The sequence below is a fragment of the Doryrhamphus excisus genome, chromosome 3 (genome assembly GCF_030265055.1).
Source record: "Doryrhamphus excisus isolate RoL2022-K1 chromosome 3, RoL_Dexc_1.0, whole genome shotgun sequence".
NCBI lineage: Eukaryota > Metazoa > Chordata > Actinopteri > Syngnathiformes > Syngnathidae > Doryrhamphus > Doryrhamphus excisus.
In genome coordinates, this window is record NC_080468.1 from 16,301,488 (window position 1) to 16,315,228 (window position 13,741).

General features: G+C 45.6%; 3 protein-coding genes across 4 annotated transcripts; all 3 read left to right on the forward strand.

The window, feature by feature from the left end:
* Positions 1-742: 742 nt before the first annotated feature.
* Positions 743-2,199, forward strand: oxld1 (oxidoreductase-like domain containing 1). Its single transcript, XM_058067025.1, has 3 exons — positions 743-1,175; positions 1,658-1,998; positions 2,073-2,199. Exons 1-2 carry the CDS (start codon positions 1,125-1,127, stop codon positions 1,985-1,987), a joined length of 381 nt encoding a protein of 126 aa, XP_057923008.1. The 5' UTR covers positions 743-1,124; the 3' UTR covers positions 1,988-1,998; positions 2,073-2,199.
* Positions 2,200-3,001: 802 nt separating this feature from the next.
* pde6gb (phosphodiesterase 6G, cGMP-specific, rod, gamma, paralog b) lies at positions 3,002-4,571 on the forward strand. The gene is made up of 4 exons (XM_058067026.1): positions 3,002-3,148; positions 3,662-3,838; positions 3,902-3,942; positions 4,028-4,571. The coding sequence occupies exons 2-4, from the start codon at positions 3,693-3,695 to the stop codon at positions 4,102-4,104; spliced, it is 264 nt and encodes an 87-aa protein (XP_057923009.1). The 5' UTR covers positions 3,002-3,148; positions 3,662-3,692; the 3' UTR covers positions 4,105-4,571.
* Positions 4,572-5,803: 1,232 nt separating this feature from the next.
* nploc4 (NPL4 homolog, ubiquitin recognition factor) lies at positions 5,804-11,648 on the forward strand. Of its 2 annotated transcripts, XM_058067041.1 has the most exons (17): positions 5,804-5,976; positions 6,551-6,631; positions 7,409-7,518; positions 8,191-8,430; positions 8,508-8,556; positions 8,628-8,722; positions 8,813-8,936; positions 9,010-9,189; positions 9,264-9,350; positions 9,412-9,483; positions 9,558-9,684; positions 9,763-9,923; positions 10,009-10,080; positions 10,157-10,249; positions 10,324-10,440; positions 10,524-10,626; positions 10,704-11,648. In XM_058067041.1, exons 1-17 carry the CDS (start codon positions 5,962-5,964, stop codon positions 10,862-10,864), a joined length of 1,887 nt encoding a protein of 628 aa, XP_057923024.1. In that variant the 5' UTR covers positions 5,804-5,961; the 3' UTR covers positions 10,865-11,648. The 2 variants fall into 2 exon arrangements, with proteins under 2 accessions (XP_057923024.1, XP_057923023.1); XM_058067040.1 differs by having other exon boundaries at positions 9,558-9,923.
* The last annotated feature ends 2,093 nt before the right edge of the window (positions 11,649-13,741 follow it).

The following is a 13,741-nucleotide window of genomic DNA, read 5'->3' on the forward strand; positions in this document are numbered from 1 at the left end:
CTAACGTGTATGTTGGACCCATCCTGGGTGTTGACGCAGCTGCGTTTGGGTCATCGAGCCACCTCAGTGCTATCACAAGTATTCCAAGGTGGCTGGATGAAGGTCATGTTGCATCTTAATATGTAACACATTCCTTATACTATGTTCCTCTGAAAGTTGGGTTAAGTTGGTGTTGTTGTGAATTCCATATCTATCCAATCTAACAGGAAAAGGCCGCTGGACTATGGAGCGGACCTTAGATCAGTGAAGCATGTCCAACATCTTCCCTGCAGCCTGCTGGAGCTGTACTCCATTTCAAGTGTTATTCACCCACTTTGGCTCCAAAAATGCAGCAGAAGCCGCTTCTCCTTCTCCTTGTCTGTTCTTTTGCCAACAATAGCAGAAGCCTTTCGAGGGCGCTCGGCTTTGTCTGACTTCATCGGTCATGACAAGCGTGACTGATCTTGGAGCCTCTCTGCGGGTCTTGCACCGGGAGATAACATGGGCCACCACACAGCTGGTATCTGGGTTGTGTTGCCATAGATGCATGCGGCTTGCAAACATTGAGGTCTGCAGGGACCGCAGACTCCCGACAACAAACACACAAATGCTGCATCAGTGGACATGGTGAGATGGCCGTGGGTGTGGTAGGTGTTGCTTACTGAACTACAAATAACACCTGAAAAGGCTTTGTGTTTAAAATGACAGAAGCTTTCTTGTACGTAATAGTCATATAGAGTTGCTTAAGAGGTGAAAAGTAAAACAACACAGTATAGTAAAATTTTATAATGTTGACTTTTTATACCCTTTATAGTATTTTACAGTTAAAATTGATTGTACTGTAACACATGTACTATAGTGACACCTGCTGGACATTATATATAAATGCAACTAGTCCGTTTGTTACCGCCTACACTTACCATTGGTCAGCGTGAGGAATATTCGTTTCTGATTGGTCACATTATTTTCCTCAGGAGCAATCGTTGCTTAGGTTTACAGAGGTTTCATTTCCGGGAAAATGAAAGACTGTTTACAAGTAACCTGCATCACGTTTAGCCCCTGAGTGATTATATTTAAAAAAAACTTCACACTCAGCGAGAATAAAAATAGTCAAACTCACAACCAGACATTGTTTGGACACGGGGATGGTTTATTTGGCGGTCAATATGGCGAGGTCCATGACGTCTTTACGACAGGTCGGTAGTTCAGGTTAGCGTTAGCCGCTAGCTAACTAACTGCACTATTTATTTATCATAACACTTGTTGCTGTGTTACAGCATAGTAATAGGAATACATGATAAGTCATCGTACAATAATTGTCCGTCCTGACTATGCCAAGTACGTAAAATTGAGCGTTAACGTTTAATTTAATTTGACTTGACCCTGTTTCGTAAAGATGTGAGAGACAAGAACGAGTCGTGGAATTGTTACGGGTACTAGATTTCATTGAATGACTCACAATAAGTCGATTCAGTGACAAGGATCGAGTTTCCCATCACTGCTGTTTAGTGTAATAGGAAAGGTGTTGGAAAATGAATGTATAACATTGGTAGCAGGTTAATGTATTTTCTTATTGTCATCAAAACCTCTGGGAAGATTTCCGTGGAGAAAAACTACTGCTATACTACGTTGTCATTAATTAAAATGTCAATTTCCATCATATTCTTCTGCTCCCCAGCTGTGCATGGCATCATGGAGGGGGGGTCTGCTCACCTGGAACGTTCGCAGCTCAACTGTTGGACCAGATTCACCAACGGGCCCATCGGACAGCAGCGACCCACCCCCTGGTGACAGTGCTTGTCGGGCTGAGCAGGGTCCCCCCGCACCCCCCACCTACTGCTGCATGAGCGGCTGTCATAACTGCGTGTGGATAGAACACGCCGAGCAGCTGCTGGCCTACTACAACGACGGCGGCGAGCGTGCGTTGGCTGCTGTGGAGGAGAACGTTCTGGACGACAACCTGAAGACTTACTTGAAGATGGAGATAAGGCTCTTGAAGAAGACCTGATGTCAGTGCTGGTGAGGTTTTTTTTTTTTGGGCCACGTTTTCCATGGCCTGCTCATCCATCCTGACATATTGTGGAACCTTCCAGAATCCTGACACCAAGAGCTGCCTCCACCAGGCCTGATCCTGAAGGATGGTTTACTCCTCATGATGCTTGAACGTTGATGAGACTGAATATCACTTTTATTTTCACTTGCACTTTGAAGTTGTTGGAGGTTTGAAACATATTTATTACATTGCTTCATATTTAAGAGTGTTTTTCCAAATATATATTTATCGTAATTAAACACCAGCTTGTGTTGATGTTGTCTTGTCGGTTCGGCTCAGGTAAAGGAATTCCACCAAGGGGGCGTAAGAGACACCCCGACTGGACTTCCATACCTGTAAGAGTTGTGTACTGGTTGTCACCATGGCAACATGAGTTAGCTGTGTTTTTTATTTACGAGGTCTTTGGAGTGTCTGTGAGAGCGCTGACCCTGATCTCCACGCTGCATCAGCACCGGAGGAAGGAGGCACGGTATTACACCGGTACTTTGGGGATCTCAGGATTACACCGACTCCTTCGCACCAAGCGTGCCGTGTGCCCGCCGAATGTGACGTGATGGAAATACGAGATTAGTGTTGATGCAAGGCATGGCTGACTGACATTATTAGCTCATCGTAGCAGTCAACTATAGACGACTTTCTAACTCCTCTTTGCACCCTACATCTTTCTTCCTGTGTCCTTCACTTCACCCCTACATCCTTCTTCCTGTGTCCTTTGTTTCCATACTAGATGATAAATAAATATGACGCAATAGTTAAATGTCACATGTGAGCGTCTCCATTAAGGAGCCTTGAATCATTAAGAAGCTGAAAAATGTCTGAATTTAGTAGATTTAGTGTACGTCGAAATGGGAGCTGCGTTGTGTTGCGCGACGCCATATTCTGTCGTCGATGAAAACAAACAAGGTGTCACATGCTGGGGATTTTATCACAGGCCCGTGTTGTCATCATCTTCCTGCAGGTACGACAACACTCCTCCCAAAACGCACTTATGCCCCAGCAAGAGGCGGGACTGGGCCGCTAATCCTGTGCAAGGGGGTCAGCATATAAGAGGGACCTTCAGCCCCCGCGGGTCACTTATCACACCCCCTCGTCTGGCTGTTCTTCACCAAGCAGCCGGTGAGTAGAAGAACCCTGATATGACAACTGCCTTCTTGGGGCGCATTGACGGAATTTTAGGGGGCGTCTATTTGAATGTGGAAGTGGTTTGTTATTCCCACTTCTTGGAAAAAAGAGTGGTCACCCTGATGAGGATGAAGATATTGATTGTAGACCAAGAACGTCGATATTATTGTGTGTTATGTGTTTTTTCTCGTTACGGGTTACTATTTATGTGCGTGCTACGAAGTGCTGTAGATACCGCCATCAGGTGTTTTTGGGATTGTCATTGAGCGGTATGATGCTTAAGTCCATCTCTGCCTGTTCAGCACTTGTGTTGTCTTCACTGTAACCAGATTACAGCGAGATTAGTAACCTGAGCCCAGGATTTACCGTCCAACTGGGTCATCCAGTAGAGTAGCCACAATGGAATATGTGTGTAATCCAGTCTGACGGGGGGCAAAGGGGGGGTTATAAAGACCTGTAATGGCACACTGAGTTGATTGACGGCGTGCACGTGTCCACGCTGTACAGGTGTCATCCACAGCACGCAGATATCACTGACATGAATCTGGAAGCGCCCAAAGCAGATATCAAATCGGCGACCCGGGTCAGCGGCGGCCCCGCCACCCCGCGGAAAGGACCCCCCAAGTTCAAGCAGAGGCAGACCCGCCAGTTCAAGAGCAAGCCTCCCAAGAAGGGAGTGCAAGGGTACGTACGGTTCTACGTCTTTCCCAGGTGATGTTCCTGTGTGTAATTGGGATTTGTCTGCAGTTTTGGTGATGATATCCCGGGAATGGAGGGCTTAGGAACCGGTGAGTTTTCCAAACTTTTCCCGTCGTGGTTTGCATGTGATTTGCGTGTGCGTTGCGTAACATCACACGTGCGTTTGTGTGGTAGACATCACAGTCATTTGCCCCTGGGAGGCCTTCAACCACCTGGAGCTGCACGAGCTGGCCCAGTATGGCATCATCTGAGGGGGACGCCTTCGCCGCAACACAGGACTGTATCAAAAAAAAAACATTTCCAAAAAAGAAAAAAATCCCAGATGCATGCACTTCCCCGTTTGCTCGTCATGGACTCAACAGGAAACGCAACCAAGCCAGGCAGAGTTTCACTCGCTCAAAGGTGTCGCTTCAAGGGGAGTTCTGCAGACGGGCCACTGCTGAGAGTCCACATCACTCCTTTCCTGAAGAAGGAACCAAAGACCTGGAGGTCTCTTTGCTGAAGTAGGAAAAAAAAATACATGCCAGGAATTGAGCATTGCTAACGTGTCACGTGTTTGCTATGTCAGTGAAATCCATCCTGCATAAATTTCGCTCCCTGTCTTTCTTCATGTTGTTTTTGACACTGCATTGTTGTATCATTTCATCCATGGCGTCATGTTTATGTTCTATCACTCAACTTGTGTCACTTGAACATTAAAAGCTTCTTCCAAGCGTAACTCGCATCGCTTTGTCTCAATCGCAAAAACGGCTCTGTTGCCTTTGCAACAAATGCAGTTTGGTGATGGAGGGGCTTTTCTCTCCCCCCCATTGATGAATGAGACAACCTGAGACCCACATTTCCCAATGCAAACCACTTTTATTGAAGTCATTTTTCGATTTAATACATTTTTATTATTTTTTAAAGATTTTTACGTGAGTCATTTTTATTTGTATTTTTTTTTACACTTTTTTGTTTACACTTAAATAGTTTTTATTTGATTTTTGTTTTTATTTTTACTCTTCTGTTCAGGTCATTTTTACTACTTGTGTGTATTTTTATTTATTTTATTTTAGTTTTCTTTTTTTATGCCCATCCATCCATCCATCCATCCATCCATCCATGCTTTTGAGTCATTCTTATTTTGTTTACACTTTTATTGAAGTCATTTTTGACACTTGTTAAATAGTTTTTATTTCATTTATTTTAATATTTCACACCTTGTCCAAAGTGCATTTTAGAGGAATTTATTAAGGCGTTAAGAAAATGACGAAAAACATGATAACTGCATGCATACAAATAATGCATAAATTAAAATAAAATTTTAAAAACCACAAAATCAGGTATTTCACTCATAACCATGCAATATACATATACCAAGGAGGAAGATGACCAAATACTGCTTGATTTTACTTCAAAATAATTCAAACATTGGGTTCTATATTACATATTTTATTTTATTTTATTTTGTTTTATTCTAATATTATGACTTGACTCTTATAATATTTTTCCATTATTATTATTGTATTATAACTTTTGCCAATTCAATTTTCCAAAAAAATGTCTTATGTTTTTTTTTTCAATTTTGTGCTATTTTTTCCTCTTAATATTATGACTTTGCCCTCTTTATTATGATAAAGTTAATTTTTAAATTTTGTGTTTTGTGCTGAGGCCCTGGTCTAAATCTTTGGAAGGGAGTACATTAACTAAATCAATCAAATACTTACTTTCTATCCCCACTGTGTAAATAATCTAAAAGTACCACCTGGAGTGGTGTCAAGCAACCCCGTCTGAGGACCTGTTCATGATGCCATATGATCATAAAGATCCATACACGTTAAGTATTATATACTACACAAATGGAGTGAATTAAAAATAATCTTTTTGGGAGTAGACATACTGTAAGTGTATTATGTCGACTTCGAGTGGACAAGTGGAACACAACAACACTAAACGTGTGTGTCCAGACGGACCGTTTTTACTGTGGGACCGCTTGGGGAGTTACATCGGCCGCTAATGTTTGGAACACCCGCTGTGGGATGGAGTTTGGTTGACAAACAGACAGCAAAACTGCGTACGCTGAACATTTCCCCGATCTGGCTGAGAGAGAAGCACCTCGACCGACGAGCATGGCAGATAATATCGTAAGTGAAAGTTGTCTTTGCGCTCTTCCACTCGGCTAACCTTAGCTAGCCTGCTAGCCCAGGCAGGAGTGATGAGGCAGCAGAATTAGCATGCTAGCTAACGTGTAGTACAAAGTGGTCGGGCCTTTTGGCTAAACCGGCTAGCCGCTCGGCTAACGGGAGGCAACTGAATGGAAATGTTATGTTTTGGTAAAGAGAGTGACAACGAACTAGCTGAAAATTTTAGACATAATGTTTAGGATTTTTATGGAGTTAGTATGTCAAAAGTGGCCTTTGTTGTATGCAATGGTTGATGTTGCTGCTTCATTGAAAGTGTTATTATGTTGACGTGGAATCATCTGGAACAGTTCGCCGTTTCTTTTGTTGTTAGTAAGATATGCCATGCAGTCAAATTGTAGCAACTGTCGTCAAAGTAGTGGCAATAGTGAACGGTTTTTGTTTTTGCACTGTCATGGTTGCCATTATGACACTGACTTTGCTAGGAGGGGAAGGGAAGGGGGAGAGGGGCACTATTGTTTTGACTGACTATACAAATGATATTATTGTGTGTGTGTGTTTTTTTATTTTTATTTAGATCATCAGGGTACAGTCCCCAGATGGGATGAAGAAGATTGCTTCAACCAAGAGGGAGACAGCTGCTGCCTTTTTGAAGAAGGTACTATGATCAAATCACATGTCTAATAAAACAAACAACAAAAAATGACTTAAATAAAAGGTGATGACTTAATGACCCTTGGAAGAGGTGGGTCCCAGATTGTGGACTTTTGAGAACCCCTGGTATGGATGACCCAGACACTAAAGTTGTTCTACTCTAAGGACTGTATATTGTGTAATAGACATAGACATAGACTTTCTTTATTGTCATTGCACAATAACACAGCAGGGAAATTGCCAACGAAATGTTGTTGCCTGGCTCCTGTGTAATAATAAATAATAATGTGGAGAATAAATAGATTACATCAAATATGAACAACAATGTACAACGTAAACAGTAATTTGTACAAATAACAATGAAAGCTTTATTTACTAAGATGAGAGGATGTTTGATAGTCATTACAAGTTACAGTATATGAGGAAGCCGGGCAGATTATTGAATATATGATATGAGCGAATGGGGGCAGGAGATCAATACACTTTTCAACTTCCTGTTTCTTCTTCGTGTTGCATTTCTATGCAAGCACAAGCTATCATTGACCCAGTGATGACGATGGAGCCAGCTTATTACTTTCTTCATCATAGTGCTTCCTACTGCTGTGAACAAGCGTCCGGCGCAGTTGCAAAATGAAAGCGGCTTTAATGTTTGCTTTCACTTTGTTTTTAACGCCATGGCAGTTATCTTGTGGGCGTTCCTGCAAGCTCAGACACATGAACAGAAGAAACGCCTCCTTTTGACTTGCATGAAGTTCCTCAGTCCTCTCGTCTGTCTTGACAGGTGGCCAAAGAGTTTGGATTCAATTCCAACCGCTTCTGCGTTTACCTGAACCGGAACAAAACCGGCGAGATTCTTTCCCAGAACAAAACCCTCAGCCTGCTGAAGATCAAGTGAGTAAAAGGAGTGTGAAAGGGACAGTGTGTTTCTCCACAGGACTGTAATCTATCTGCGGTTGCGATCTAATTACGCCGTTGTCTAATTTTGCACAATTGGACATGACGCAACGCTCCGGCAAACACTCGGACTCAGCATTTGTGTGCGTGGATGCGTAAAAGTCATAAAAATGTGCGACATGAGCTCATGGTTTTAAACCTTTATTTAAAACAACATGAAGTACGTTGTTTTTTTTTGTGCAGCGGTACACATCCGCCCGGTAACATGCATGGTTGATTTAAAAAAAACATAGAATTGTTTATATGTTATTGTAGGACTAATATCGCTATATCGTAATATCGTATTGTCTTTTGATGCACTGTTGTTTTGAAAGCAGCGACACTAACATAAAATGTAGTTTTGTACCCAATTAGTATTAGTATGACACCCCCATAAGCAGTGAAGTCCGTCAACAGCGACTCACTCCCCACTTTGTGTCCTGAGCCGAGTTCTGGTCAGATTTCGGTGCTGAGGAAAGTAGTTCTGGCTGGTTGCTGTGGGCAGTTAAGGGTTTGGCTCCTCAAAACAATATGCATTACGAAGCATAACACATTTGCATCGAAAAAATGTCTGCCATTGCGTCTGTCGTGTTTGGCCTTGAACGGTCTTCATCCTCCTCGCATTTGCAGGCATGGCGACATGCTCTATTTGTTCCCATCGGGACTACCTACCTCCTCTGGGGAGATCATGGACACGGCCTCCCCGCACTCGTCATCTTCGCTGCCGTCGACCTCCTCTTCCTCCACGTCGTCCACGTCATCTTTTTCGATGCCTCGACCTCTCACCGCACCGCAGGTCCAAGAGGACGAGATCGACCAGTACCTGACCAAGCAAGACGGCAAGATCTACAGGAACAGAGACGCTCAGCTGTGAGGAGGCGTCGCAAATGCAGGCAAAGTCTGGCTTCACGTGCAAACCCCTGAACGTGTCTCCTTTCTTGGCACAGGTGTCGCCATGGTGCCCTGGGGAAATGTGTGCACTGTGTACCATTGGAGGTGGGTCTCCTTTGGGATGTTGCTCGGTGTGGGGTTTAGTGACCATCTGCTTGATCTCCTCCTCCTCGCAGCCTTTTGATGAAGACTACCTGAATCATCTGGACCCGCCCGTCAAGCACATGTCATTCCACGCGTACCTGCGCAAGCTGACTGGAGGAGCCGACAAGTAAGAAACTGTCTTTGGCTCACATTTAAGTTGATTCTTTGATCAACCCAGCACGAGGAATGTTGTTGCTGCACTGGTGTGGAATTGCAGAGGCAAGTTTGCCGCTCTGGAGAACATCAGCTGTAAGATCAAATCGGGTTGTGAGGGCCACCCTCCCTGGCCAGAGGGCATCTGCACCAAGTGCCAGCCCAGCGCCATCACATTGAACAGACAGGTACCCTCCGTGTTCCCAAAGCGTGCCGCGTGTCCGTGGCGTGCGCGTCACTGAGGTGTCGCCTTCCTCCCAGAAATACAGACATGTGGACAACATCATGTTTGAGAACCACACCATCGCAGACCGCTTTCTGGACTTCTGGAGGAAGACGGGCAGCCAGCGGATGGGCTACCTGTACGGCAGGTACACGGAGCACAAAGACATCCCTCTTGGAATCAGAGCAGAGGTGGCCGCCATCTACGAGCCTCCCCAGGTGATGTCCTCCCCTCCCCCACCTGGGAGCTTGGTGGCTTTCACCTCATGGATGGTTGTGTGCTGTGGTTCCAGAATGCGACTCAGAACAATTTGGAACTGCTGGACGATCCCAAAGCGGCAGCGGTGGACGAGATAGCTACCAAACTCGGCCTTCGGAAGGTTGGTGGTCTTCTCTTTTTCACTTCCAGTCAATAAAACCGGTGACCCGTCTCTTGCGCAGGTTGGCTGGATCTTCACAGACCTGCTTTCCGAGGACACCAGGATAGGGACCGTCCGCTACACCAGAAACCAGGTAGGGATGGCGGCACCGAGAAGGACTTCCTTATCCCAAATCCATCCATTCATGCGGCAATTTTTTTGTGCTAGGATTCTCACTACCTGAGCGCCGAGGAGTGCATCACGGCGGGCTACTTCCAAAATAAACATTCAAACCCCTGCAAACTCTCCCGAGACGGACATTTTGGCTCCAAGTTTGTGACGGTGGTGGCGACAGGTACCACGAAGACTACCGTGACGCTTACTGTTCCTCCAGCGACGGCGGGGTGTGAGTCATGTGATGTTTCTGCCACAGGCGGTCCGGACAACCAAGTGCACTTTGAGGGCTACCAGGTGTCCAATCAGTGCATGGCCTTGGTGAGAGACGAGTGTCTCCTGCCTTGCAAGGACGCGCCCGAGCTCGGCTACGCTAAGGAGTCCAGTCCTGAGCAGTACGTACCAGACGTTTTCTTCAAGGTAACGTCGCCGTATGTTCTCTTCGTCGTGGTGGAGCCGCTTGTGTGTGTGTGTACGTCACCTGCGCTCTTCACCCTCCAAACAGGACAAAGACAAATTTGGAAATGACGTTACCTTTCTAGCGCGGCCTCTTCCGGTGGAATATCTAATTATAGATGTGAGTTATCTTCTCCGCTCTTCCTTTTGCGGTGTGGTTTTCTTTCTGGTACACTTCTCCTCTCTGTCCTTCACAGATCACAACAACTTTCCCGAAAGACCCGCAGTACACCTTCAGCTCCACTCAGCGCTTCCCCATCGAGAACCGAGAAATCCTCGGAGAGACGCAAGTAAGGAAAATAACCGCATTCGAGGGCAGCTGCTTTTGTCTTTTCACGCTTACTCCACATATGTCTCTCCTCAGGACTTCCACAGTTTAGCAACGTATTTATCTCAGTGCACCTCCACGTCATTCCTGGACATGGTGTCAGACTTCCATCTGCTCCTCTTCCTGGTCACCAACGACGTCATGCCTCTCAGAGTGAGTCCACACCTTCTCAGACAGCCGTGTGCTCATGACGAGCGGCATCTCTATAAATGGACACCTTGATGATGTCTCTGTAGGACAGCATCGGACTGCTGCTGGACGCTGTGAAGACTTCCAACGAGGATCTGGCTCAGACATGGAAGAAGTCGGAGCAGTGGGCCACTATCGAGCAGCTTTGTAGTAAGTTCCCGCAGCTCCTCATAGTGGCCATCAATATCCAGGTTGTAATCCTGGGGGTCTGTGTCATATCTGTCCAGGTACAGTCGGGGGACAACCGTCTGGATCTCTGGGTTTCGACACCATGGGGGATCCCTCTGCTCCCGCCTCCTCCTCCGCCATGTGGTCCTGCCCCCACTGCACCTTCATGAACCAGCCCGGCACAGAGCATTGCGATATGTGCCGCCTGCCCCGCAGTTAAAGCCCCTCCCCCAAATACCCCGCCCCTTTACCCGCCATGATATCTCTTTGAAGCCCCTCCCATCTCTCAGACTGCTGTGAAAGGGATGCTCGCGTTTACATCATCTTCACAAGGTCATCTTTGTGTGTCCCGTTGTGGTGGTTGTTGTGAGTGGGGAGGTACTGCACTTTTGGCCAGGGTCCCTCCTCTGCCCCCGGTTCTTCTCGAATAAAAAAAAAAAATGTCTGTCTCTCAGGACAACAGTGAAGACTAACATCATCGTCCACATCTTTTGAAACCTGGATTCTTCGTGTTTTTTTTTTTTTAGTACAATCATCGGCCCCACCCACCAAACATACTTCTACTTTCAGTATTAAATACTTGGAGCAGGCTGTTTTGTGGTTTGGACTTGAACAGGCCAAATATGTAGCTTATTTCTCTTGACACCACGCCCCTCTTCATCACCATCATCATCATCATCATGACCACCACAAATTGTCACTTTTTCAGAAGAGAGGTGCTTTAGCAAACTGGTGCTCACCACTTCCCTCTCCTTTCCAAAGCAGAGAGAACCTGCTGCTTGTGCGGCACGCGGGACGACAGCGTTGCTTTGTGGGCATCAGTAAAGCGAACCCTCCACTTGTGAGCTGTACCCCTCCACGCCAGCAGAGGGCGGCACTTTAAGAGCTAAGACGCTAACTTCCTTAGGCTGAGCTGAGAGTGGCCTTGATGACTCTCCGAGGAACAAAGTGGTATAGCGACGTGGACTGTGTGGGATGTTTGCAATGTGGTGTCCCCCCCCCCCCCCCCCCCAAAAAAAGCAGGAAGTGGTTTGTCAAGAGGATGCAGACTTGAGAACTGATTTACCTGAGTCCGAGTCCCGCCCACACATTTGACTATTTATGAAAGGTGTGCTACTTTAGAATTCCATTGATGAATTTTTTTAGTAGATTAATTTGGAAGTGGTTGGGGTGGCAGTGTTTTTCTGTTTTTGTTCATTTTATGGGGGCGACGGGGGTACATGGGCGCCCCCCCCTCGTGTGTAATGTTGAGTGATTACCTGATGTCACGCTAGCGGGCGACAGAGACCTCCTTTTGTACCAAGCCCGAGGGGCCGTTTGCTGAGCAAACTTCCTCTCGGGAGTCCCTCGCAGGTCCTGACGTCCCTCGGACACGCTCTGTGATGACCTGCATTTGAAATAATAAAAACCAAACCCGAGAATTCTAAAGGCAATGTCTGCTTTATAGCCCATTTATTTTCTGGGTGAATAATGGTCATTGATGATGATCGGATATTTGCTCTTATGTTAATCCTTGTGTAGTTTCCTTACAGCAGCAGCCGAGCAGCATCTGGTGTCCGATCCAGGTTCTTACAAAACGTGTGGAAGTGATCAGCTGGTACAAACGGTGTGGAGGTCACTGACCCTGCGTTCCTCTAAATGGCCGCGCTGCAGAGCAGGTTTGAGGTCATGGTTTACGATGGGTGTGGGGGCCCGGGTGAACAGGCCCTGATGTGACCCTCCCACCAGCACTTTCTACTCACCTTTCATCACATCTCACAGTTTTGGCTTGAGCATGCAGTGTTTCCCTCCAGGACTGCAATATATGTGTGGTGGAAGACAAAAGGTGAGTAAAAAAACTTGAAATGTGCTTTCTTCTGTTTCTTGAGAAGAGTGATGCATGATTGTATGTTTGAAGTTAAAAAGACTAGAAAAAGTTGTGATATTGTTTACCAAGTCGGCCACACTGATCCCTCCTGCTACATCTTCTTCTCTGCCATCTACTGTACGGAGTTGAAACGATAAGCTCCATGATGCATGATGGTATGTTTGGTGTTAAAAAGACTAGAAAAAGTTGAGATATTGTTTACCAAGTTGGCCACACTGATCCCTCCTGCTACATCATCTTCTCTGCCATCTACTGTACGGAGTTGAAACGATAAGCTCCATGATGCATGATGGTATGTTTGGTGTTAAAAAGACTAGAAAAAGTTGTGATATTGTTTACCGAGTTGGTCACACTCATCCCTCCTGCTACATCTTCTCTGCCATCTACTGTACGGAGTTGAAACGATAAGCTCCATGATGCATGATTGTATGTTTGGTGTTAAAAAGGCTAGAAAAGGTTGTCATATTGTTTACCAAGTTGGTCACACTGATTCCTCCTGCTACATCTTCTTCTCTGCCATCTACTGTATGGAGTTTAAACGATAAGCTCCATGATGCATGATTGTATGTTTAGTGTTAAAAAGACTAGAAAAAGTTGTGATATTGTTTACCGAGTTGGTCACACTGATCCCTCCTGCTACATCTTCTTCTCTGCCATCTACTGTACTGAGTTGAAACGATAAGCTCCATGATGCATGATGGTATGTTTGGTGTTAAAAAAGACTAGAAAAAGTTGAGATATTGTTTACCGAGTTGGCCACACTGACCCCTCCTGCTACATCATCTTCTCTGCCATCTACTGTATGGAGTTGAAACGATAAGCTCCATGATGCATGATGGTATGTTTGGTGTTAAAAAGACTAGAAAAAGTTGTGATATTGTTTACCGAGTTGGCCACACTGATCCCTCCTGCTACATCTTCTTCTCTGCCATCTACTGTACTGAGTTGAAACGATAAGCTCCATGATGCATGATTGTATGTTTGGTGTTAAAAAGACTAGAAAAAGTTGTGATATTGTTTACCGAGTTGGCCACACTGATCCCTCCTGCTACATCTTCTTCTCTGCCATCTACTGTACGGAGTTGAAACGATAAGCTCCATGCACGCGGCCCTCACTCTTATTATGTTTATGGGGGCCCACAGGTAGGGACAAATCTATTTGTGGGCAAACAAAAGGCAAATCCACTCGGAGCACCCGGGATGGCTCGTCGCCAACCTTGAAAGGCTGGG

What these genes read in the sequence shown, in the direction of transcription:
- oxld1 (XM_058067025.1), top strand. Translation starts at nt 1,125, where the DNA reads ATGGTTTATTTGGCGGTCAATATGGCGAGGTCCATGACGTCTTTACGA. An exon ending in CCATGACGTCTTTACGACAG is followed by an intron (nt 1,176 to 1,657) that starts GTCGGTAGTTCA and finishes TCTGCTCCCCAG; the next exon opens with CTGTGCATGGCATCATGGAG.
- nploc4 (XM_058067040.1), top strand. An exon ending in CCATCTACGAGCCTCCCCAG is followed by an intron (nt 9,190 to 9,263) that starts GTGATGTCCTCC and finishes CTGTGGTTCCAG; the next exon opens with AATGCGACTCAGAACAATTT. An exon ending in CCAAACTCGGCCTTCGGAAG is followed by an intron (nt 9,351 to 9,411) that starts GTTGGTGGTCTT and finishes TCTCTTGCGCAG; the next exon opens with GTTGGCTGGATCTTCACAGA.
- pde6gb (XM_058067026.1), top strand. Translation starts at nt 3,693, where the DNA reads ATGAATCTGGAAGCGCCCAAAGCAGATATCAAATCGGCGACCCGGGTC. An exon ending in CCCAAGAAGGGAGTGCAAGG is followed by an intron (nt 3,839 to 3,901) that starts GTACGTACGGTT and finishes ATTTGTCTGCAG; the next exon opens with TTTTGGTGATGATATCCCGG. An exon ending in AATGGAGGGCTTAGGAACCG is followed by an intron (nt 3,943 to 4,027) that starts GTGAGTTTTCCA and finishes TTTGTGTGGTAG; the next exon opens with ACATCACAGTCATTTGCCCC.